General features: G+C 38.8%; 1 protein-coding gene across 10 annotated transcripts in view; it reads right to left on the reverse strand.

The window, feature by feature from the left end:
• Nucleotides 1–26,553, reverse strand: part of GRIP1 (glutamate receptor interacting protein 1) — a 307,729-nt gene that overhangs the window by 144,047 nt on the left and 137,129 nt on the right. For 2 of the 10 annotated variants that reach the window (XM_054270797.1, XM_054270753.1), the window contains exon 1: nucleotides 6,360–6,609. The exons of the other annotated variants lie outside the window; for them this stretch is intronic. In XM_054270797.1, coding sequence (XP_054126772.1) covers nucleotides 6,360–6,414 — 55 coding nt within the window. In that variant the 5' untranslated portion in view covers nucleotides 6,415–6,609. Of the gene's footprint in view, nucleotides 1–6,359; nucleotides 6,610–26,553 lie in introns of those variants that run through there. 10 annotated transcript variants of the gene reach the window in all.

Raw genomic sequence — 26,553 nt, forward strand, 5'->3', positions numbered from 1 at the left:
ATACAATTATATCCGTTTATCTAAGCTAAAAAATTTCTCTGCAAAACTCCAGCCATACACACACCCTCAAACCATAAGGGCTGCAGCAGTGCTCCTACTTTAACCAGTACATGCTAGATTTGGAAAGTATTTTTATGTGTTTCTTTTTTGTCAAAGCATCACATAGATTGGTTAGTATGCTGCTGTACTTCAGATCATCCTGAATAATTAATAAAGAGTTTGCCAGTTCTTGAATATATTAGTGGTAAAGAAATATTGCTTGAACTTCTGAACTGTGATTGGCTTGCTCTAGAAGAGAAAATCCTTTCTCCTTTCATTATTTCTTACAACAATACGTTCAAAGAATTCTTTTGAACAAAAAGACAATATTGCGAACTAATAATGCTCATTAAATATAATAAATCTGCCTCTTTTGTTCTTCACATACTCAGTGCTGGAAAGCCTAAATACCAATTATAGAAGGAACATCTTCTAAAGGAACAACAAAAATTCATCTCTCTCCCTCTCCTTCAGCAATTACAATGCAGGCACTTACAATTTCAAAGCAATCCTAAAACAATCCTGGGCAAAGGCATTCTTAAGTGCAAATAAAAAAGTCAAAACTGGTGAAAAACCTAGAAGTGAAGAAGTCATGCAGGGTCTTCTCTGCAATCTCACAGTCTTTGCCAACTTCTGTAACTGTTCCTAACCTGTAATAAACAAATGGGAATAGGAGGATAGGGTTATCCCCAAGACCAGCATGGACCCACTGAGTGACACAAAACAGGTCGTGCCTACTCTTTGCCTTTGTTTCCTTATCTGACAAACAAGTCTTGCAACAAAATAATTTGTTTTAAACAAAAAAAACCCAAAAAATTCCAAGTAGTACTAAGGAATGCTTTTGTTCTGGTTGTTTTTAAAATTGTATTTACTACATCACAAGCACTAAGAGCAATATCTTCCCTTGCTAACAGAGGTCCACAGCTCTCCCCTGTGGACTCTCTCCTGTCTTCTCATGAAGTCCCCACTAATGCCTGAGGAAGGGCTGCAACTCTGGAGGTGGCCCTGAAGTTCCAACATGCTAGTGGAAAACAAATTTTCCAAATTTTGCTACTACTTTTTATTCTTTCACTGTAGTTTGTTTACTAAATCAGAAGAAGCACAGAAGTCACGTTCAGAAATAAAATGCAAAAACTTGGAGATATGGACAAATTGGATAAACAGGTGTTAAGTATGAAAAACTTCAAAGTGTATGCCTGAAACCCCAACCAAATGCACAAAGCCAACAAATCCTTACTGACTGCCTATTTATTGAACTTACCAGACACAAGTTTTCTGAACCTTCAGAAATAATTTTAGAAAGACAGGAAACAATATTTCAACATTTTAGGACGTTTAAATGCCCCTAGAGATATTGTTATTTGTGATTTTTACTTCATTCAAAGCAAGCTGTTTACTCGGTTCTAGTAGTTAAATTTGTATTTCTATAAGCAATTTATTGGCAAAAAGAGATCACATAATCAGAGTTACTATTAAAATAAGTCAAAGGCTGGTGACCAGGGATGAGTCTCTAAAACACTAGCAAGTTTGTAATAAGATACTATACAGCCTCAATGTCAACTCTCTAACACTCAATTTTAATTCCATTCTTTAAAAAAGAAATTCTGGCTTTGTGCGTGTTGTCGTTGCTTGTGCGCAAGGCAGAGTACAGCCTACGTCCAGCTACATTCAGAACTCATCCTTTGATGCTTTAGGCCCCAATCCAATTTTTAGATAACTGATCATCTTGTAAAATGGAGTGCAGCATCTTGCCTTTAAAGCTTGCTTTATCTCGCTGTATTGGAAACATACTGGGAGAATAAAAATATATGTCTGCAGAAAGGATCTGTATGCGCAGTGGGTGATAAATTATCCTGAAGATAGGCTATAAAGCTTTGATGGGTGAGAGGCATTCCACTCAGCTCCTCACGCTCTGCCCTGTGTAACAACAGCTGACATCTTTATCAGAGTGCTCCTATTCTGTTTCCATTATAATAAAATTCAGAATAACTTTACTGATCTGTGTATGTGCAGAACTGCATTCCTGACTCTAACGAAAAGACCCATTTCTGTGAGCAACTTTATACTACAGACACAGCTTCCTAAAAGTGCTGTTCTTCCAGCTAATAAAGGGAAAAAACAAACATGTCCATACATCAATTAGCCACAGCCAAGGCATTGTAATGCACTACTTGAAAGGCAATTTTTAAACTATAAAGTGGTTAATTTACCTGTAAACCTGACCAGCCTACACATTTCAGCAACTTTTCACTATTGTATGCTATATATGTATATTGCTCACTGTTTTACTTAACATAATAACTGTAAATTTTATTTAGCATACATATGCAATGTAAGGGATTACCACAGGCTCTTTGGTATGCACAGCACACTGTTCAATGCCCAAGGTCTTATATGAATAAACTGGGTGGGGGGAAACCCTAGTGTTTCTCCACTGCACAAAAAGATAATCCTACAATACAAGCAGCTGCATGAAGTGCAGATTTGTGGTTGCTTTTACAACTACAAATGTGGCCTTTCCTTATATTCACTTGGTCCAAATGTAAGCTACCATTCTCTCTGAGCCCAGTACTTCTCATAGTGAAAACTATAAAAGCAGCTACTACTTCAGATTCTTAATGTAACTTTTGGCTTAATGTGCTCTTTTGGGATAGAAAGGAGATAAAAAATTAAAATAATATATAAAAATTACAAGATTCTCTTCTCAGTGCAAATTTTAGTACCTAGTATGGTAAAAAGATACCTTTTATCTTTTCAGAACCTTTTAACTACCTCCAACATTGCTTAAAATGTATATACATACACACAGAGATTCAAATACATATAGATAATCACAATAAAGACATTGACCCAGCAATAGTTCAGCTCAAAAGTAAAAGCGTGAAATATTTATTAATGAAAGGAATCAGGTAATTACAGCACAAACTCCAATCCACAATAAACATTTTAATAGCTATTAAAAATGCGTAATGGAAAAATAGCATAGAAACAACAGACTTGTGTAAAAACAACACATTGGTGTAAAAACCGGATTTTTTTTGTTGTTGTTCTTAACTGGATAGACTAGATCTAAATTCAAATCATGTCTCCACAGCTATGAGAAGAGTCTCACACAGCATCGTTCTTGCAAATTGCATCATCAAATAACATAATACTTTTCTCTCATGGTTGCTTGTTAATGGACACAAACATGAAGCTTCGTCTGACCTTGGTAATGTACAATTTCATTACTGAAAATGTACTGACCTCCAAAATAAAGACTCACAAAACTGAAGTGTAATATGCATTACGGGACCTAATCTCATAGTCTTCTAAATTTCCTGCATGAATAATTATTGTGCACTTCTTGTTTGCCACATCTTTTACTTTAAGAGGGGTGATTGGTATAGTAGAAATATAGAAGAAGGCTTCTGTACAGCAGCTGCAGCAGCCACAGTAGCCCTCAGACCCACAGAGGCAACATGGCACAAAAGGAGTGCATGGGCAGCAGCGAAGCAGGACTGAGGGGCAGGGGGCTGGACTGGAAGATGTTTGAAGATCCTTTCCAACCCAAACCGTTCTATGATTCTATAATTGTGCCTGTCTCATATGAATGGTGTAAATTTGAAGGCAGCGGACAAAGAAGAAGGCTAATGCTCCCATCTGAAGATGACCATGGAGGTGAGGTCAAGAGAGGTAAGGGTTATCTGTATAGCAGAGGTAAGGCTCTGACTCACAGCTATGGGAAGGAGTAGGTCACTGACTGGGTTTTGGAGAGCATTCCCACTACTATATGATATTTTTGCCTTGAAATTAGCTCACAACACTTGAAGACGCTCCCACCAGAGTTTTTTTCAATTACACAGTAAGTACATGCAACAATGCAAAGAAACACAAAAATAACCTCTCCTTTTTTGCTTTGAAAGGTTAAGGTGAAGTACAAGAAGAGGGGAGTACAATTGTTATAAAATATTGGAAAAAATTACTTTTAGAAAGTCTTCAGTTGCCCAGATGAGGCATTTCTGTTTACATCCCTATCTGAAAGAACAGGAAATAAAGCTGCAAGCTTACTTTGTCAAGACAGGCATGAAAAATGACACAACACACACAAAACAGATATTTCCACATTTTGATGCATAGTTAGCTGCACATCTTTTATTAAAAACACAAGACACTAATCTAGTGTGCAACACACTTGTATCTTTGCACCACAGAGGACCTGAAAGACAGTAAAGAAATTATTTTGGGGAACTGCACAAAGCTACAGGATTAGTGCAGAAGAAAAAGACCCTAGCAGAGACAGGCTGCAGGGAAGTACTAAAGCAAGGAAAACTGCTTTTGGAGCTAAGGAACTCAGTGAATGCAGAAAACCTCCATGACTAGCAGGTTAGAAGGAAAGGAGATATTCCAGCTGATACAGCAGCAGGAGATTGCCAGCTGTTGGCAAGAAGCCTCTCCACAGTAATAATGTGAAGGCCCATCCCTGACCTCAGCCAGGCTGTGCTGAGCACTCCATAACTGTTTTCTGAGATGCAAATGCCAGCATCAAAACCCAGAGAATTAGATAAAAAACCAAAGGTTTCACTCAAAACAGTGAAAATTCAGGAACCTGTCAATTAGGACAGCAACGCCAGTCCAGTGTGCATATGGGTTACAGGAGAATCTATGAACATACCTCTAGACTGTCTTTTTCTTTATCAACCAGAGACAAGCACAAGGCACACTAATGCAAAAAATCAATAGTATCAGGCCAGCTCCTATTGGGAGGGAGTGGGAGGAGCAAAGAGTCTCAATGGTAGTTAAGATTATTTCAGAGGAGAAAAAAACCACTAGCCACTAGTTCCATTGAATGATGGAAGCATGAAATAATTAAGATGGCTATGATGTATTAGATTATTGATTATTCACAGGGCAACTGTATTTAAGTGGAACAACAACTCTCATCAGTGAGTAACTAAATTAGTGCCCAGATCTGTCTGATAAAGACATCAGCAGACAAAAAGGTTGCTCTGCTCACACCAGAATACACTGACTTTCAACCTGAAAAACATGTAATAGAGCTACCAGAATAGAAACATTTTATACAAACGAGAAAAACAGGCATTACCCGGCACAGATTTGAAAGAGAAGCAAATCTACTGAGAGGATGATTAATAAATATTTAAGTTTCTATGCTTTGAACAACGTGACCCCACTGAGCAATCTAAATAAAAGGAAAATGCTTATATAAGTTTAATTGCAGTATTTCTCTCTTTTCCTCTTACTGATCTCATTGTATTAGCATGCTACCTTTTCATGCTTCTACAAAATAAAACAGTAATTGATTTTGAACTATGCTGACTAATAATCAAAGATAGCTGATAAAAATAGTTTCATTCACACATGGATGTATATCCAGCTGCACAGTAACAGCCATTAAATATTTCACAGCACCCAAGATAAGAAATAGAAGCTTCTTATTTGCAGACACATAATGCTATTGCAATGTTGGAAGTTTCCATCAAAATATCGAGCTAAAATCCCAAATCAACCCTTTTTACACAGAGAAGGAAAAAATTACCAAACATAACAGATTTAAAAAAAAAAAAAGTTATTTTTAGAAAATAAGGTATGTTAATTTCTGAACAGTGAACCTGCATTAGACAGGTTTTCACATATCTATCTGCGTTAACAATCACACGGGACTCAGGGTAGTATTTTAAAGTTCCAAGCGGTAAAATGAGAGACTGCAAAAATTTACAGTAAGATAAAATGCATATTGCTCTAGCAGGCAAATTAACTTCCAAAGTGTGATATGAGAGTGCAGCCCAAAAAAACACACGCTGCTATCCCTACTTCATCACATCCAACAGCCTTTGGCATGTAAAGCACAGGTAAAAATAGCTCACAAAGGACATGAAACAACAGAAATTCGTCCTGGATACAGGTCCAGGACAGCAGTGTCAGTTGTTCCCAGTAAGGCAGAGCGTGCACTGACCCAGGAGGGATGCCTCTCAGCAGTTAGCACAAATACAAAACGACAACACCTCACAATAACTTTAGCACTTCACTTGGGAAAAAAAATCCTCCTTCTAGCAATAAGCAAAAATAAAAAATAAAAAAAAAAAGAAAAGAAAAAGAAAAAGATAAAAAACCCCTGTGATTATCTTCCTAGCAGAACCACAGCCTGGGACATGTAGGAATGTTAATTGAAAGAGCTCCTACACCCTCCTGTATCAGGAGTTCTTTGTTGCCTGACAGTACATTGGAAGGACGGTCATATGTAAAAGTAAAAAAATCAGGCTGTGTCTCTGGAAGGATGCAACAGAGCCCCTGGTTGAGTAAGAAGGAAAGCACGTTACCTTTAGCAAGTCTCCTCAGGATCTGACAGCGGCATTTAAAAGAGACAGCTATCATTCTGGCTGCCTGCCTCCCCTGGCAAAGCGCGCTCGGGGCTCTGCTTGGGTGAATGCAGCAGCAGCCTGTGAATTCCTCCTCCCGCACATACCAGGCAAAAGGTAGCCCCGGCGGGGAGTGACAAAGCTTAATTCCTCTTGGCTGATGCAGAGATCAGCTCCGTGTCATCTGGCAAAGCTGTGTCATTCACTACTAGCGCCGTCACCACCACCTGCACGAGGAGATGCAGGCTTGAAAAGCCATATTTCTTTACAGGCTAGAAAGCAGCTAGCTGCACACACAGAGGCGGATATTAGAGGGACACATCCCCCAGCCTCTCGCATTCCCTGACCCTGCAGGGAGTGATGGTTGCTGTGCCAGGCAAAGGGCCCCACATTTCAACAAGACATGGTGATTTTTCTCCTCCTTCCTCGTATCTATCCTTTCCCTTAGTGTTTCCTCGGAATAAATAGGGCAAAAACAGCAGGAATCCTACTTCTGGGAGAGAAGGAGCCCATTTCAAATGGAAATATTCTAATCAAAGCACATTAAAGATTTAATCCTACTGATCTATAAGGAAGAAAAAAGAAAAAGCCTGATTTGATAACCAGGAAAGCTTTTTGACAATTGTAGACAAGTATATTACAGCGGGTGAAGCACAGACCACAGGGGGAGGGAGAGAGTGGAGGGAATTGATGGATTGCTCTGTGTGGGCAGGACCACCAAGCATTTGATCACACCAAAATAAAATTATGCTGAATAGAAAACACACAGTGCATCGAGTTTTCTGCCTTCACTAAAGGGAGAAGAGAGCAGATTTTAGAGCAGCTGAATTGGCCAAATATTGCACCATTTGTAAGATTTCTTCAGCTCACAAGCAGTTTTATGCCCTCTCAAGTCGATTCAAACAGCAAATTAATCTGCTTTTAGAATTCATTCCGAAAATTATGAAGTAGAGCATACCACTTAAACAAGAGTTCCATACCACCTTTATGGACAAAACTCATACCCATTCCAAAAACCAAGCAAGCAAACCAAAATATTCCATATAGAGTTTTTCCCATCAAATCTATGCATAAACCTCAAGTCCCGCACCAGATACTCTCCTTTAAGACAAAAGAGAATTACTTCTTTCTCAAGATTTATGCTTCACTTGAATGATATATTTAAAACTGTCTTCATATATTCTGTCTTACATGCTTTGATTACAAAATTGCTTAGTTTCTCTTCTACCATCTTTTATCCATCACTGTATTTAATGTTATGGTCCAGTGTCATGATGCACATCTTCTACCAGCAGCTACAGGAAGCCAGGAGGAAGCATGGACAGCTCTCACACTCTGAGCTATTCCTCTCTCCCTGCCTGCTCTTCACTGCATCAGCAGCTCTGTGCTTCCCACAGTCCAGCTCCAACTACTATTACTATTGTTTTTCTTATTTTTGTTTTATTGGTTAGAGCAACAGCCATATTTCCAAGGGTCACTCCATCAGCACCATTGCAATTGCCTAGACAGAGCTGGTGAAAATAAATTTTATTTCATTGTCATTAAAACCAGATGGGGGTAATCGAGTCATCATTCACCAACCCTGTCATTGCTTCTTGTAGCTGCTCCTGTACCAGAGAGCCATAAAACCCAGCCAGTGGAACAGCAGATGCACCTGAAGGTGTGAACTGATGGCTCCATCCTCATAACCACAGACGTCTGGCCAAGGATGGACAGGGCATACAAGGAGGGCTGAAACCAGTGGATGAAGGTAGAGGTTTACATCAGTGTAATTCAGCAGTTCAGAAAGAAAACAAAATCTTGGGAGTATTAGGCAGAGGAAAGGGGAGAGGAGTTGTGTGTTCTTGTTCTCCCATAAAGCGGCTCTCTCTCTCTGCCAATATGCTTTTAGACAAAAAAATTTGCCACCACCCTTTCTTGCCACCTCCTGCTCAGGTAACACGACTTCACAACAATAATACCAATAAATACCACCCCATACCTGTTCTCTTTTCTCCCTGCTCCCCTGGAAAATCTGTTCCAGAAACCAAAGGCTATGGCTCAGCACACAGGCCCTGTTCACAGCTCTTTCAGGTTTGAGATGCCAAAGCTGCCTGAACTTGCTGCTCTCCTTCTGCAGATTAGCATCCAGAATCTTTTTTACAGCCTTTTCATCTGCCAGATGCCTGTCCTCAATGCCATAAACCTTGTTAGACCCAGGCAGACCAGTCTGAACACTTGCCCTTAACTCATGGGCCACCAGAAGATACTGCCAAGATGATAGTTTGGCTGCCCTAACGTTTGTCCTTTGATCCTTCCCAGTCAGCTGTGGGGTCAGCACTGTCTACTCTGGGCAGTAAGGTCTCCAGTCCCACCTCTCTGGATATGGACCTTGGAACCACCTGCCAACATCGGGGCTGGGTGAGCCAGCAGTGTTCCTTCTGTCCTTCAAAAGATGATGATTTTGGTGAGCAGGTCTCAAAGCAAGAGTCCACTTTTGTGCAATTTTAATCACTACAATCATTGAAGACTTCTGCTGGGCAAAAAATGGCAAGAGGTTGTAGCTACACCACGAGGAAGAACTTCTTGCTTGCCTTTGTGATCTGACTTCATGACTTACCCTGGTTCAGCTCCGTTGACAGAGGGTGCAAAACAGAGGACACTTACAGAGCTAAGAGGCTGCAAAAGACAGACTTCAGACTTCAGAAAAATCAAGCCTTTAGGTAAGGAAATGCTGAGTCCCAACAGGATTAAGTAGAAATGTGTAAAACTGTAATAACTGTACAGAAACTGTGATATATATGCAAAATCAGCAGCAGACTTGGTCAGATAAAGCTTCACTAACAGTGAAAGGATACATGCATTCCTTGATCCAAAAAGCTTATTGTATTGTTTACTACTTCTAGATTATGGTGTGTATGTTAAACAGCCTCTGAAGCACTGCAATGGTCACTTCCAACCAAGCCAATAGGACAATTTTTTGCTTTTTTTTCTTCAGACAATTTTTCTGTCCTTGCCAAGGGAGGTTGTGTACAGATTTGAATTTCTCAAAAAGGTTTCAGAAGACAAAGAATCCATACTTCAAATACAACATGGAACATAATGATCTATTGTATGTACTGCATATTTTTTCCACATTTTTTGCTAGGTCTAGAAAAGATCCACTTTTTGGAACAATTTCTAAAATATTCACTCATGACAGACGTGGTTTTATCACCTTCTTTCAGGACAACAATCATGAGAATTAACAGAACTGTTCTTGTCCAAAGTCCAACTCCTGAAATTAATTTAACTATACCTTATATATTAATACATATATATTTTTACCACAATAACTATTTAGTGATTTTTAAATGTTTCAACATTTCAAAGACAGCCATCATTTGCTGAAGCGTCATTCATTCAACTCTGCAGCTGGAATTAACTGGTTTCAGGAGGAAAAACGGGGGAGGAGGTAAAACCAAAAAGGTATCTAACATCAGGAGATCAAAAACCCTCAGACATACTAAAAAAATATTTATAGTCTATATAACACAGCTTAAACTCTTAGTAATTATATTTCTTCCTTATTAATTAATTCAGCCACATATTTAGTCACAATTTTCTCTGGACTCATCTGTAAAAATCTTTTTTCATTGTGATCCTTCTAGCAGTAGCATGAATTTGTGTCAATTTTATTGCTGCACTTACTCCTTTTTTCAGGAGTCTGAAAGATTATTTATAAATCTAGAATATATATAACACACAAATGCTTTATCAACTGAATTTTTATTCATAAGTACTCAGTAGAAGGTCACTAGATGAAAGAAGCTTATATTTTCATGCAATAAGACAGGCAGCGTAATATATGTATCCTATTTAACACAAACTTCTGGTTAATCTTATCAGATCACATTAGCTGAAATAAATGAATCAAAAAATTTTACTATCTATTACACTTTTCTGTAGGATAAAAAAAAAGTAATGAAATTTCTCTAAATTAAATTGAAGATTACAATCTTTATACAGGGTGGCATTTAGATACAATGAGGAAATTTCTGTAAAGAACCAGTATTCAATGAAGAGTACAAATTCTGCAAAATACGAAATTGTGTTTGGGGGGAAAAAAAAGAGTTTTTAAAAAATTAACTTCTTATGCAGAGTACACACCCTTCTGTTTCACAGGAATATATACACCTGGAAGGCAACCTAGGTATAATTCCATTCATGCTGTATCAAACATTTCCTTTCATACTGTGACTGAAAAACACCTTAAAAGCAGTTCCACACCATCCCCTCTTTCACTTGTGAGGGGATTTGTCCACATGAGCTCCTATAATTGGTTTTGGATGCCACGTGGTCCTGTTTTAAGTTTGTGTGTGGCCACACAGAAGCAGATGCACCACAGAGAACTCACTTGGTCACAGCAGTGCTCACCACAGAGCCAGACCTCTAAAGAAAGCCAACCCATGCGGTTCAGCGAGGGCAGAGATGTAGGCAAACAACAGTATCAGTCAAACATGAAAGCAACGAGAAAGCAATGCAGATATCGAGTGCTTCATGTGTCAGGAAGACACAGTGATATCTGCTGGATCTTCCTGCATAAGAAAATTGAAATGAAATATTATGAAATCTGAACGCATAAAGATTTTGTACAAGTTAGTATTTTGTTTCATCATTTTACAAGTTACTGCTGGCATCTACCACATTAGTCAAATTGAAAGTCAGATTTTTAAGGAACAAAGAAACTTAATTTAGCTCTGAAAATGACAAATTGCTATATGGATACCTTGAAAACTAAAACATTTCCACTATAGTATTTGATACAAACTTGTAATAATATGAGGAATGCCTATCTGAACAAAATTTTTGCAGGCTCAGTCAGTCCAACATTTTGCAATGAATATTGCTCTATTATGAAGATTCCCCTTCACTACAGGGAGAAGGAATAAAAAGGCAAGTGAAATAAAGACACCCTGTTATTCCCCAGTGCTCAGATTATCAAAAAAGACAACTTGTCAGCTTTGCATAATTTGGAGGATCTTGTAAATTTACATTTTTATTAAATCAACTACAGCAGCTATTTCCTAGCTTTATAACCACCTCTGCAACACTGATGGGTAATTTCATGCAGGCATTGCAGCAGAATGCTTTACAGGTCATTAAGAGTCATAAAAGCTGCTCTGGCTTCAGGAGATCCTCACTGGAGAGCATGTCAGGTACGAGATACAGCATGTTGCAAAGCAAGGACATATGTGTGTTGAAAGTGGTTAGCAGAAGACAAGAATACATCTGGTAAAGATCTAAGTCGATGCCAAAACACTACTGCATAGCACCATACATGTATTTTAGCTTCATGGCCTAGGAAGAGATTAGGAAAAATAATTTAGGGGCCTTTTAAGTTAAAAAACCCCAAAATCTTCATTTATTAGCTTCAAGCAATGTTAACCTTTTTGAATCAGTAGGTATTAAATAAGTGGTGATAAAATCAGTCAATATTGCCACATCCTGGGATGGCTTTTTGCTGAAGTGTTTTACTGCACAGCAGATTCACATTTTAATTTATTTTTTTTAAAGTCTGATTTAACAATATATTTTTAAAAATTTATAATGCAGTATTAAAGGAGAGAGAATACATACATCTTTTCCACATGAAAATGACTCTCCACTGAACATTACCCTTTAGCACAACCTAAGGTACAGCATTGCCTACATTACCCTTTACAAGAATCCCACACCAGAGCTTTACACAAAAATCTTTATGTGACCAGTCTGTTTCAATTGCTGGCAAAAATTAAACTTGTCCTTTTCAGTGAAATTGTGTTGATATACAAAGGTTAAGAGATCTTTCTTACTAGAAAAAGAGCTTAAAAAATCTTTGAGTACAACTTTGACTTTTAACTTCAATTCAGCTACTGGCAAACATACTAGTAGCTTTTTCCACCCTTTCTTAGCCACAAATATTTGCTTAAAAATAATTACAGATTTAAAAGATTTGGAAAATATGAAGATGCCATATACACTATGAAAATTAGAAACTTCAGTAGCACAAGTATGTTGTAGTCTCTCAAAGGTAACTTCAAGTATAGTCACAACTAGTTGAGATTTGTTTCAGAAACAAGTCACCATCATCATCTTTGCCTGGTTTGGGTTGGCACAGGCCTTAAACCTCATCTAGTTTCAGTCTCCCTGCCACACACTAGATCAGGTTGCTCAGAGCCCCATCCAACTTGGCCTTGAACACTTCCAGGGATGAGGCATCCAAAACTTCTCTGGGCATCCTGTTCCAGCATCTCGCAATGCTCACCGTAACAAATTCTAATGTCTAACTTAAATCCCTCCTCTTTTAGGTTAAAAAGGTTCCCCCTAACTCCATCACTATCTGTCCATGCAAAAAAAAAAAAAAAAAAAGCCATCTCTTTTGTTAAGCTCCCTTTAATTACTGGAAGGTGCTCTAAGGTCTCCCTGAAGCCTTCTCTTTTCCAGGCTGAATAACCTGAGCTCTCTTGGCCTTGTCTTCACAGAAGAGGTGCTCCAGACCTTGGACTGGGCTTCTGGACTTGCTCCAGATCCATGTACTCCTTACACTGAGTGCCCCAGAGCTGGGTGCAGTAGAGTCTCAGCAGAGCAGAGGGGCAGATCCCCTCCCTGGCCCCGCTGGCCCCCTGCTTTGGATGCAGCCCAGGATGAGGGCGGCCTCCTGTGCTGCGAGCTCACATTGCTGGGTCATGTTGAGCTTCTCATCACCAGCACGCCCAAGTCCTTCTCAGCAGGGCTGCTTGCAATCCTTTCTCTGCCTGGCGTGTACTTGTGCCCAGGATTGCCTCCACCCATGTGCCCCTTGCATCAAGTCTTTTCACAAAATCAAGAGCTTATGAATCAGGTATATCGCTGCATTTCTAGTATGGACACGTGTCTGTTTCTTTGGTTTGGTTTACAATGACAGAAGAGAGTGCTCACTTTCTGGAGCATTACTAATAATTTGTCCTTGCATCTTCTGAACTGACAGTAAAGAACCTGAAATATGTCAAAATAAAATGAAATAAATCAAATCCAAAGTAGTCTGTCTGCCCTGTCAGCAGCAGAAGCAGCAGTGGAAGCACTAGGTACTTGCTTTCCAGGATGTTGTAGGTCCCATGGAGAGAAACAGCAAGTAACGACCCCGATCATCGAACACAATCAGCCCAGCATGGGCTCCTGCCAGCCACAGGCATATAATTACAGGCTTGGGGATTTAACGTAATCTCAAAACTAAAGGATGACTCTGTCTTACAAGTAGCTTCCACATGCTGCACTACATGGTTAAAGACTCCTGTAATTACAATTTCTGTAAGGCTTGGTACTTTGTAGAGGTTTTTTTTAATTAATTAAAATGATGACCTTCCAACTGCTACATCAGTCTCTAACAAAACAAAGCTAAGCAATCCCTCAAAAGTACCATACTGGAAGTGGAGACTCCCTCTTAGCAGAGACTTAGCAGAAAACAGCTGCTTCTACTCTCACTAAAATAGAAAGAAAAAAAAAAAAAAAGAGATTTTGATTCTACTAAAACCACTTGAACAAAAGTGGAATAACTGTATCTTTCTCTAACTATCCTGCTTTGTTCCCATATACTTATCAACATATTAAGCAACCGTGAAATTGGAATATCACACTAGAAAATAAAATGTGTATTTGGAGGTATGAGTCTAGAATATAAAGTCATTTACTCTACTACCACAGATTTTTTAGGAATTAACTCCGCAAGTTTTTATGTAAAAGTCTTTATATTTAAGACATGGTCAAAAAGGATGGCAATGGAATATTATAGCTCTAGAGATGCGGCAGAAAGAAAGGATGGCACAAGCAGTTTTGACTGACAATAGTCTCAAGCCTTTGCAAGATGAAGGGAAATGCTGATTCATTGATACCTACCGTGTGCAAGCTGCAGGAAGACGTGGCAGCAGCTGCTTTACCAGAACAGAATGGATTTCTGTACTGAAATCACACTGGTGCACAGTGCTCGGCTGCCAGCCAGCTGGCACCCACCAGTGCCCTTTCCCAGCCACATGAACCATTCCATCCCAGAAGTAGAATCAGTACTGGGAGAACCAGGGAGTGTATCCCAGAATATGATGATTAAAAAAACAACCGAGCAGATAATTTCAAGAAAAGCCAATGACTTGCAACTGTGACAAGAGGTTTAATGCAATCATTGCTTGTATAATTGGGGGCAGACTCAGAACAAGAATAGAAAACATCACGACCTGCCTTGCATACAGAGACCTACACTAGAACCCAATATTCAGCTCTGCCACGTGTGATGGGGTTTGCTCACCTTAGATTTGTTTTTTAAAGGCTGAAAAAATGAACAGGGGGCAGAGAAGAGCACCAAGAGTAATTTGACCAATAAAAAAGTCTTGTGCAATGCCAGCCTCAGAAAGTGTAATATTGGATTGGGAGAGTTAGGACAGTGACCTGACTAAAGAGCGCCTAAGAGCTGTCACGGGATGGACACATCGAGTGTTCAAGAGCTTCTACATCACTTGATAGGCAAGTGTTAAAATTCAAACTAATCACTTCCTGATTGGAAGATCTACCGACAGATAAAACTACCAAAATGGTTCTGGAATACGCATTTTTCAAAACATCAGTTATTGGACCTGCTGTAACAGTAACAGGCTGGATGTCACAACTGGCTTACACATCTTACGTGTCCTCTCTTGTCTTAGAAAGCAAATGAAGCAAGATACAAGATTTTTGATGGCCTCCTACTGTCTGTAACTACTGCTTCGACTAAGAGAAATGGACACCAATAAAAAATGGACTGGAAGAGTTTTCAGGCCATTTTCATCCTTAAAATACTCATCACGTTTGCACATGAAATGTTGTACAAATAAAAGACAGGACTAGCTATACATAGATAAACATATTGTTTTATCAAATATATAATTAACACCAATATAAAAATAATTTTATAACCAGAATCCTTAATGTGCTGTAAAAAGCGCCCCATTACACACCACAACAACTCCACATTCTAACATGCTGACATTTCAAAAGCAGGGAAACCCTTTTGTGCACCATCCTCAGCCACACACATCCTCTCCCTTTTGCTGTAAAAGAAGGGACAGGATACACAGCAAGAGGCATAAAACACACATGAGCAAAGTAACACAAAGCATGTTATTTACATCAGGAAAATTCATACATGTTATACATATATAGCATGTATGACTCATAGGAAATTATAACCATGCTTTCCTCCCAAGTCACCAAAACAAAGGAAAAGCTTCTATGCATAGGGTTGAAATATTTGTAATGTTAGTCTCAAAAGTGAAAGGTTGATAGCCTCAAGCTTGTTTTAGTGTTATTCTTCCATGGATCATTAATGGTTTAGTGGTGTCCCACTGCTATTCATCACATCTTTAATAGTTCCTTTTAAAATACTCTCCAAAAAAGTAGCTTGGCCAGATAACATCAACACTTGAAAGGCTGTATACAATATTTATCTCTTCATTATTTATCAGTTTTGTTTCCTCTTCTCTTTTTTTTTTTTTTTTTTTTTTTTTTTAATAACAGAAATCCTACAATCTCTGAAGGTAAATATGGTATTGTGTACAAAAATGATCAATAAAAAATTGGGGACAACTAGATAGAGGAGCAAAACAGTGCATTCCAGAACAGCCCAGCAGAAAACTAAAATATGCCAATCAGCAAAACAAATGTTACCCCTGCAAAATTTAAAATGTAAATAAAAAAAAAAAACCACTCATCTTCCTGTATTATTGTGGATGTATCACTTATAAATTACCAACTAGTAACAAATCTTTGTTTTAATTAGTTTTCTAATACTTCAACATTTTTATACAAAAACTCACACATTTCTTTTGCACTGTCAGATATGAAATTAGAGCTTATCAATGAACACAAAACTTCAAATTCTGTATTACATCTTCATTAACCAACGAGTAATTTTGAACTTGCGTATCTTCTTTTAAAGCCCAAACAACCCCATCTTGAATTCCTGATGCATTCAAAGGTCTCAGACTGGCTTTAGGATCTTCAGACCCTAAAGGGGCTGTACCAGACACAGCACACTCCTGCCATCCACACTGCTTTGAAAGCTGCTACCTTGCTTCTTCATGTCACACAGTCAAAAATCTTTTTTTTGAGCATGTTTTATATGACTCAGTATGTATCAGTGAAAATTTTTTAACAATAACTTTATTTTTCCCCTTACTTTTCTGTAACAATTGGGACCATTCAAATCTTCCCTTAGAACTTTCCTCTTTCCATAGATATCTGGGTTCTTCTAATAATCATTGTATACAAATATTCTATACACACACATTTTTAACTTTTGCAACAAGTCAGGCATTAAATCCATCTGCTTTTTACTGAACCCTTTCTGTTCACGTCTGTGTTTCAATATGAGAAGCAGCCATAATTACATTTAACAGCCCTGGTGCAGACCCCTGAGTAAGTAAAGGGCAGTTACTTTCCTATGCCCGTGACATGACCTTTGTTAGTACAGCATTAGTTACTCCCTTTTGTAAGTATTGCTGCTATTAGTGATTAGCAAACCCAACTGCAATTTCTCCACATGTGCTGGTTCCTCTAAACACTGATGCTTTCCCAGCTTTTCATTCATAGTATATCATCATATCTTGGATTACTTCCCCATAGACACATTTACTTGCCAAGTCATACGATATTCCTCTGTATATTACACATTTCTAGTTGTTTTAAAGACTAGTTAAAGGCATCTCCACTCTTATTACTATGTAGGCCTCCTGATCTAATTTCGACTGCTAATTTTATCAACAGTTAACGAGGGCGTTAAATCACTACTGCTGTCTTTATTCTTGAATCAGCTCCTGGGGGTGTTTCTCAACCAACTCATTCTAAGGTACTTTCCCTTTTTAGATCATGAGCATTTAAAAGACACCAAATGTTTTAAAAGATGCAAAAACATCCTGCAGAGTTGCATCAAGCAATAGTACTTTTTCCATAAATTTTGTATTATATCCCAAACTGTGACAGAGCTCATTATTTACAAATCTGTACTGCTTATTAACTATGTTCACATTATCTTCAAGACCTGAAATCCTTCTCCCTCTTTAATGCTTATTCAATATTTATTTCATTACTGAAATTTTAGAGACACCAGCACTAAATCAAGGAGAAGTTCATGGCCAAAACTTCTTTCTTTCTTCTTCTTCTTGTCTTTTTTTGTCTCTCTCCTCTTTTTAACAGCACATATTAGTATTTTTTGTGGCATGTCACTAGCTTTCCACTCAAACAGAATGTCAAACTCTACCTGGGTGAACACAAACAGGTTACACCTAGATATACCAAAGACCAGTGTGTTCACAGCCAGAGATGAAAAGTGGCAAACAATGTGTACACTTGAATTTCTTTGTAGTTGTTCATGTGTCAAAGGCTTTATGAAAACTGGCTCATACTGCAATTGTAAAGCACTTAGGTTTTTCCCCCAATGCATTTTCTCCTGATGTACTTACTATTTTTCCCAACATACATTTTAGTTTGCATCACGCCAGCTGCTGCACTTCAACAATAAAATAAACTCAGTACCACAAAAAGATTGCTGTGTACAGATTCTCCCTATGAACTTACTTGGAAAGAGCTACATAAACTTAATTGATCAAAAGGGAGTCACAAAATGTGAAATATTTTGCAGAGGCATATGCTAATGGTACTGCACCAACTTCCAAGGCCTGCTGCCTTACTGGAAAGGTCCATAAAACTGTTGAGGTGATGGAAATACTCCCAAGCTGCAGCCTGGAATGCAGAAACAGGATGGTAACTGTGCAATTTATTTATTTATTTTAAAGCAAGACAAGGAGAAAGGGGCCTGGACATTTTAACAAGAAATTAGAAAGCTAACTGATATAAATTCATCACCTATCCAAGTTTTAAAAGCCCAAGATCCCCTCCCCCTGTTTCCCATTCCAGATCTCTCGTCTGCATCTGAATGCTCACAGTGCTGCTAATGGATAAAAATGGAAACAAATGTATGCAACAAATCACAGTTTGCTCCTGTGCCAGCTTCCCCCTTCTGATTCATCAGATTCAGATCTCCATACTGCTGCTACATATTAAAATCAATGTTCTGCCTCTTCATTATTGTCATTATTTCTCTTTCACTTCAGAAGTTTCCCTTCCTTCAGATTGCTGCCTGACCAGCTTGTCAGGACACATTTAAATCAGTATTTTGTGCATAGGCGTGTTTGTGCCGTGCATCTGGATGCCACCTCATTACCATCTGAATTCACATCATTTCTGCCAAGGCACAAAAACATGGGGGTAAAAATCATGTCAAATGATAGAAGATTACAGCCATCTATCTCCATCATTTAAAAATATGAAGTAACTGCAGATTTTGCCATCAGCTCATTTCATACCTGGTAGGAAAATCTAAATAAAGATTGAATGCAGCACTTTCTGTGATGCATGAAAATGCAATGCAGCTCAAGTAGAAGGCATTAAAGATTCATCCTCTACTTGACCACACCAGGGGCTTCAAGCTGCTTATGTGAACTTTGCCTCCTGTACCTGGGGCTCACCCTCCATGGCCAAGGAGGAGAGTCCTAATGGTACAGCCTGTTAACAAAGAAACCAGACATTCAGAGTCAGGTGGATGGTGAAGTTCCTCTCTGGGGGGCAGAAGCATTACTGAGAGCAAATGCAACCCAGAGACCCATGTTTGTACAGCAACTGCTATGGCTAGTTGAGCTCCAGGAGAGAGAGAGAGCTCTGCTGGTGCTGTGCTCCAGCAACAAGGATGCTGGCTCCTGTAGTAACGACAAACACACACTGGGGAAAATGGGTGAGGCTGCAGGAAGTCAAGATACATACTCTTAGTGTAGTATAAACAAAAAGAGTGTAAATATATGTGTGTATATAAATAGTAAATCTATGCTTGCTTTCATTTGGATCTGCAAAGCCTTCAAAAGAGGAAGCATCTTAAGTTAGTCAAAAAACAGGGATCCACTGCACTCCTTCATGTAACAACATGTCTATGCCTTCATTTTTTTTTTTAATTAGAAACACAGCATACTCCTGAAAGAGGTGTTTCATTTATGCCAATTCACATCTTACTAACATGAAGATGAGCCTACAGCTACTGGCATTTTCACATGAGGCTTCAGTATGGATGCTCTGTTTTTTTCCAAAACAAGTATAACAAAAAGCCTCACCTAAAAATAATAATCCACATTTACACACTACCCACTCAGAGAGGCAGCACATTTTCCACTAACATGCTCATTTCAGGCTGTGCATTTTAAATTTGCAAATCTATTAAAAGGTGATGACCAAGAGCTCTTCACTTGGGCCATCTCCAAGTGACACAGTAGCAGCCTTTTGCTGGATGCATGATGCTGCACCTCCCACTGGCCTCTTCCCAGGCATTTTAAATTAACAGATTTGAGATGTGTCTGCATCTGAGACAAATCTTTTCACTGATTTTTGCACAAAGTTGGTGCAGGTATTAGAAAGACTACTTAGAATCCCAAAAGTACTGAATTTATTATTACCAGATGTTATCACCAAAAACAATGAGGAAAAGTAAGTAATTTTCATATATTATGAAGTACTTCATTTATATTCATTTTGTGTATTCTTTCCTAGTCCATTTTCCCCTTCTCTGATAAGCACATATAAATCTCAAGTGTAAAATACAAACCCATTTAAATAAAGTATCTGGGTCCCCTAGCAACAATGAATATTGATTTCACACCCCCCCCCTTCCCCCCCACACACATATAAAGCCTGGAAACAAACTCTATACAGATGATATCCCTTAAAGGTCTGAGAAGAGTTAAACCCAAGTTCTTCTCTCCACTTTCTTTCACAGAACTACTGGCCCTTATCTTTGATGTAAAATCCGGAAGCCTATATTAAACATATTCCCTGATATTTTCACTTAAAGGGTTGATATTCTGAACTACAGCTATAATGCAATAAGCTTCAGCACTGATACAATCATAGGCACAACAGATGTCTCATCCAGCATTTGTGATTGTGGATCCAGTCCTTGGCACAATTCAGTCCCTAAAGGCCCTTGTTCTCTCTTTTAGCTCTTTAAGCCAAAGAGGAATGGGAAGAGGGGTGGAACCAATTTGAAATGCCTACACTGTCTGGAGTTCAGCCCCACAGAGAGCTACAAACCAGGAGAAGACTACCCACTCCTGAGAAAAAGGGAGAAGAGAAAATGGCAAAGGTTCATCTTCTTATCAGTGCCATTAATATTTAGTTTATTCCACCTGAAACATTATTTTAAGGCACTGAATCACTTAGAAGATTGACTTTGATTTTGGGAGGCTTTCATTTGTAAGCTGTCAGTTTGGATCCAGCTGAGGGAGGTACTGATGGATGGTTTCTAATATCTAAGAGTTGCTTAGTGGCGTATGACAAATGACAAAGAAGTTGCAGAGTGAGTTATATAGTGAGTCAGCAGTCCTTCCCCAGAAGGTTCAATACTAATTAAGAGGCAACTTGACAACCTTTGTGTAAGGCTGCTTGGAAACTTATGCCCAGATACCAGAAACAAATCACAAGTAACTAAATACCTTAAGCTTCAGGATGGAAATACATAACAGCCCTACAGTTATATCATAGCACATCCCTCAATCCCCCATCCTGGTTTTATTTGAGCAGTACACTTAGTGTACTGCTCATATGATGGCTGACTAACAAAAAGCTACTTTTTGTTCACTCAAGAAAAATGCCAGCATTGTAATGCTTGCCTTTTATTTAAAACCACACGTTGGTGAACAGGCTCTTTCTCGATCCTCCAAATGCACTGAGTGCAGTCATACATTAATCAGAATGAAGGATGAGGCCCTGCAGAAAGGCACTGAGCTATGGCTGGTGTGTAGCTCACCTCCGCTTGGTGACAACACAGCTCCGGCTGGGAGCAGCCCGACTTTGGCTCCGGAAGGGAACTCTGCCATTAGCAATGGATTTGAATGATCAGTGCTATCACATTGCCTCCTCTCTGTTCAATCCTCTGTCAAGATCAACAAGCTCATGGCAGTTTGGTTTCACAGACAGAGACTGACAAAACACCAAGTGGTGAGTAGGAATGACAGACACCCACAACCCATCCTCAAGTCTTTCGCAGATAATTTTCTTCTACTTTTAATCCATACTAGAACTGCCCCAGCCACAGGAAACTTGCCTCAAGTGCTTCAAGTACTGCAAAACTTAGCCTTGCGGGCTCTTGTTTTCTGATCCTCATTTTTTATCAAACACAAAAGTCCCATGAAAATAATAATGTAAAACTTGCGCTGTGTGTTTACCGGCACAAAGAAAACTACATTTCAGGGATGGGGCATACCTAATTGTAAGAAAATGAGTTACAGCAAAATGGCAGTATGAACCAGGGTAATAAAAGACAGCCTCAATTAAAAGTTACAAGAACAATGCAAGGGAACACACAATATGATGCACATTGTGAGCCTGTTCAAAATCTCAGCAGAGTGGTGTTAGACACAGGAAGTCATCTTCCAAAGAAGCTAAAGAATCATTTTGTTAACAAGGAAAGGTCATATCCTCATATCCTTGATCAGTGGGGTCCAGGAATAATAATTAAGCAGAAGACTCACATCATAGAATTTTCACAAAAGGCTACTGTATTTTAAAAAACAGTTCTACTTTGGTTTTGTTCTGTTGTTTGTCATTGGTTTTAATACTATGAAAAGTGGTTTAGGGCTTGCTTGTTGTTGGTTTTACTTTTACAGACAGTGTTCTTTATGTTCCATTCTTCATATTTACATTATTATATTTTACATATAATATGTAAATATTATAGGTAATATAGTGTGTTATATGTTTTTATATATGTTACACATATATAATATATGACATATAATAATTATATGTAATATTACATGTATATATTATGTCACCCAGGCATGGGTGGCAAAATCTACAATTCTGTCTTTCCTTTCTTTCTCCAATTGCTTGTGAACCATGTGGTGTTCCATTTGTGAGTGGAGAGAACACGTGATTTAAGTTGATAATGAACCAGCTCAGTAAAACCAAATAAGAAACTTAGCAAAAGCCAGTTAGAAACTTCAAAAAAAAACCTCCAAAAACAAAATGTAAAAGAACCTCTTGTAAATGTTATTATACTAAAAATAAGTCGCTCACTAGTTTTTAAACTTGGCCATAAATACTTCTTTTTTTTTCTAAAACTGAAAGCATCCTTTTTTTTTTTTTTCAGTGTTTTATACTATGTTATTGGACAGCTGTAAGAGTTCATATCAGGAGAAAATGCAATTCAGAGGATTGTTACATTTGTCACCATATAAATCCTCTTCAAAGCATTTTTCCCAAGTTGAGTTTCAAGGTTAAGAGCTGTTTCCCATATTCCTCTGCTATGTTAGATTATTAAACAGGTGTCATAAAAGAAAGCTTTGATTTTGTAAGAATCAAAAATAAGTTTCCCTTCATACCTTTATGCTACAGAATATATACTCAACATTAGAGCACTGGTGAACCTGCTGCAAATCCCTGACGATGCAGAAGCTTCCTCTGCTCTATGCAGGGTGCAAGAGACAAGCTTTCAGGGAAGGCAGCTGCATTTTATTTTGTGCTTGACAAACAGCTTTTGGGGAATATTTATTCATTTCACATTTAGTCAAGTGCTTTTTTTTCAGCATCTTTTGGATGCTTCTTAAATGAAACTTTCCTACTCCCCCTCTTCACTTTAAGCTTGTTGAAGCAATACCAGAAGAAAATGCACCTGGATATTTCTGAACTGAGCGAGCATTTGGTGGTAGGACAAAACTGAAACACCAAGTTTTCTCCATGCTTGAGAAAGGAAACAGAAGGCTGGAATTGTTTTAAATCCTCGCCAGGATTTGAACCAACTTCCAAAACTGCCTTGGAGGGGGCTCTGTCACTGTCACACATTGCAGTCTCCTGCCTCAGACTGATTCCTTACACTGTAAGGAATGTAAGGAATGTAATGAGACCTTGTGTTACCTCCCTCAGGCCTGGGACACAGCCTGCCCTGTGACTACACTACAGGATTTGAAGTGACACATGCCATCAGATGCCAGAGCAGTGACTGGCAGTGACCGAGTGACCAGCACACAAAACCCCACTGGTTTGGATTATGTCATGATAAACAGGAATACTTTCTGATAAAACATAATGAAGACTGTTTTACTCATGCCAAATCAGCAATTAGGAGCTGTTTTTGAAATGAGACAGTTTGTTTCCAAACACCTCAGGAAACCCCATCACAACCATCTAAAAAACCCAACCCAGGAGACAAAGTCATGCATGTGCAACAACTGCACCCTTTCAGCTGATGAAAGGACCACACTCCTCTCTCAGTCAGATGGTGGAATGGAGATGATGGTAACTGTGGATTTAAAGCCAGATCTGCTCAGCAGATGGGGAACCACAGTCTCCTGCCACTGTTCAATTAGAGAAAAATATTCCGCTTTCAAAGCAAGAGATGCTAAATCCAGGTGTTAGGAATTAGTAAGATGTGACAGAAGGCCCTGGGTCCCAGAAATTATTTTTTTTTGCTTTGGTCCAGACACTTTCTAATGCACTGAGCAGCCCCTATGTTAAATCTGTCCTTCCCTTACAGACAGTCTGGAAAGCACAAAGATGGCATCACTGGGTGCAGCAGCTCTTTGTCTGCCAGGGAATGCTCCCCTGTAATCCCTCCTTTGTAGCTGCTTCCTTTCTCCTTGCCTTTTCCTCCTACCAGAGCTTCAGAACCATGGGGATGGAGCTGCCTACAGCCCTCTGATGCCAAGGTTTAAAAAGATCCTCTGTGAAAAGAGTTGAGTAAAAAAGAAAGACCTGCTTTTGCTAAATCCTTAGATATTATTAAAAAATACCGTAAAATGGTGAAAACAGTCTAATCTGTCTACAAGAAAGTGATAATTATTTTAACTTTCATCCCTCTTATTTAAAAGTGAAACGTGGTAACACTGATGCATTTATTCACCTCTTTTGATCCATAAGCACAAATATCTATCAAGATTTTCCTAATAAAAAAGACTGAAGCATACAGAAATTTGAGTATGTCTGCACGCATAGCGGAGCACGCACCGCTCCAAGCGCCCCTGCACACAGATGTGGAGTCCCAGATCAGTGTCCATCGACTCCCTCTGCTGGCAAGAGCTGCCGCTTTCCTCTCCCAAAAAACACCTCTGTTTTTGCTGGCGAGGCACAACGTGAACATTGCAGCGCACTGCGCCAAATCTCACTCGGCGCTGGTGGTCGGCTGCTTGGCAGTGCGCATCTGCAAGAGAACTTGCACAAAGAATCCAAGCGGCTTCCTAGCAAATTCCAGATAAGCATCAAATCAGTGCGCAGTATTAATGCTAATTATAGTTTGCTCAGTAATCTTCAGAGATATGAAACTGGGTTCTGTTTGCCTTTCGCTCCACACAAACTTTCAGATTTCGTTATTATAACAGGCTTAAAATAAATAATGCAAGATTCATGAAACGGAATGTTCCGTTTCATTTAAAATATTTATGGAAGTCTCTAAAAAAGAAAATCGCTGCTTGCATTTTACTGTGACATTTGAAATGCAAGAGGCTGGATATGCATGAGGGAGCCTGATGGGCTGCAAAGCTGCCCCAGCCCTACCATCCACACACCTTTACCCTCCCTTGGACCTAGGGGACCTGGTAGGAGTGACCAGCCTGCCACATTTTTGGCTCAATTAATTACAGGGACAAGACCATTACTTACTCTGCCTCTCATTTCAAACCTATGAATTGTTGCTCTCTTGGATTTTTTTTCCCCGATATCACGTTTCATGGAAATGCTGTATTCTGCTAAAGTCACACACTACTTCCATAAATGCGAGCATTCAACCAACTCATTATAGACACATTAAGAAATTAATGTCATTGAGATGGTAAGAGAGATAGATTTTTACGGTTCTTTTCAGTAAGCTGTTTTAAAGCTCTGTTTCTCAAAGCATCATTCTAAAAAATTTATTTTGTATGATGAAGTAATCATAAGGTTGACACAACTCCACAAGCCTCTACTAAACGGAACTTTTGTTTTACATTGCCTATATAACATCCTTCATACCTAAACACACAAACACCTATCTGTACACTTGGTGACTTGGTGATTTGCACACATTATAAAAATGGGATAAAGATGCAAACAAAACCAACTTCTTCAAATCATAAGTAAGCCTGACATTACTACCACCTTTTAAATAATCATAAAAACCCCTATTTTTTGTTTTATTACTTTAGTTCCAGACACACAGTTCATTTTTTATTTAAACTCTCTGAACACCACATGCTTCTTCAGAAAGGCCTCTATCAGAAAATCAGAAAATAACCGGAAGCAGAAAATTCCTGTTATCCTAGAAGGCTTCATATATAAAATAAAAAGTGAGAGTGCTGGTATGATGATCCTTTAGGCAACATGGCACCCATGCACCACTATTAACAGCTTCTACAGGCACAAACCTGCTTTTTTTTTTTTTAATCTTTTTTGAGAGAGAGGAGAGCATCATAACCAAAAGCTGGTTCTCCTCACAGAAAGCATGGCTGTAAATAATTCATCACATGATTAGCAAACGGTAACAATACAGGTCACCCTAAAAGCGGGGGTGTTAAAAAATTCTGCAAAGAAGCTCCTCTAATGGGAGGGAATTCCTAAGATTCCCCCAAAGGAAAAATGTGAGTTTTGCAGGTTAAATGCTGAGGTGAGAAGCAAAGTACATTTCCCGAATTCCACAGGCAGAGGGCAGCAGGCTCCAGCCAGCAGCGCTATCTCGGGGCTTCCTGCTGCTTAATTTGACATCTCCCTCTCGCCAAGAGCATCATCCTTGTGTAACCGTGACAGAAACCACAAGATACTTAAGTCATTTAAAAAGAAAGCTGACTACCTACATGATCACTATTTCAAAAATGTGCTTTTTATTACAGGTGGCACCTCTGTGTAGCATAAAGGAACTTAGGTGGTGGTCCTAGTAAACGTTAATCCTCTTAAGTTAATAAAAACTCTGCTCTAAAGTGTTACTGCAGCTTGGCATAAGGAACACACAGCAGTGATGAAAATCAAAGTATAGGGAAAATGGAACATGCATTATAAATGACAGCTTGTCTCCTCAAGCTCAGCTATCTCTTAAAACCAACAAATATAGTACCAAAGTGATTCTTATTTGTAGAATGGAAAAAGTCTG

The sequence above is a fragment of the Melozone crissalis genome, unplaced genomic scaffold (assembly GCF_028551555.1).
Source record: "Melozone crissalis strain CALT ecotype California unplaced genomic scaffold, PUWL_Pcris_2 ptg000004l_1, whole genome shotgun sequence".
NCBI lineage: Eukaryota > Metazoa > Chordata > Aves > Passeriformes > Passerellidae > Melozone > Melozone crissalis.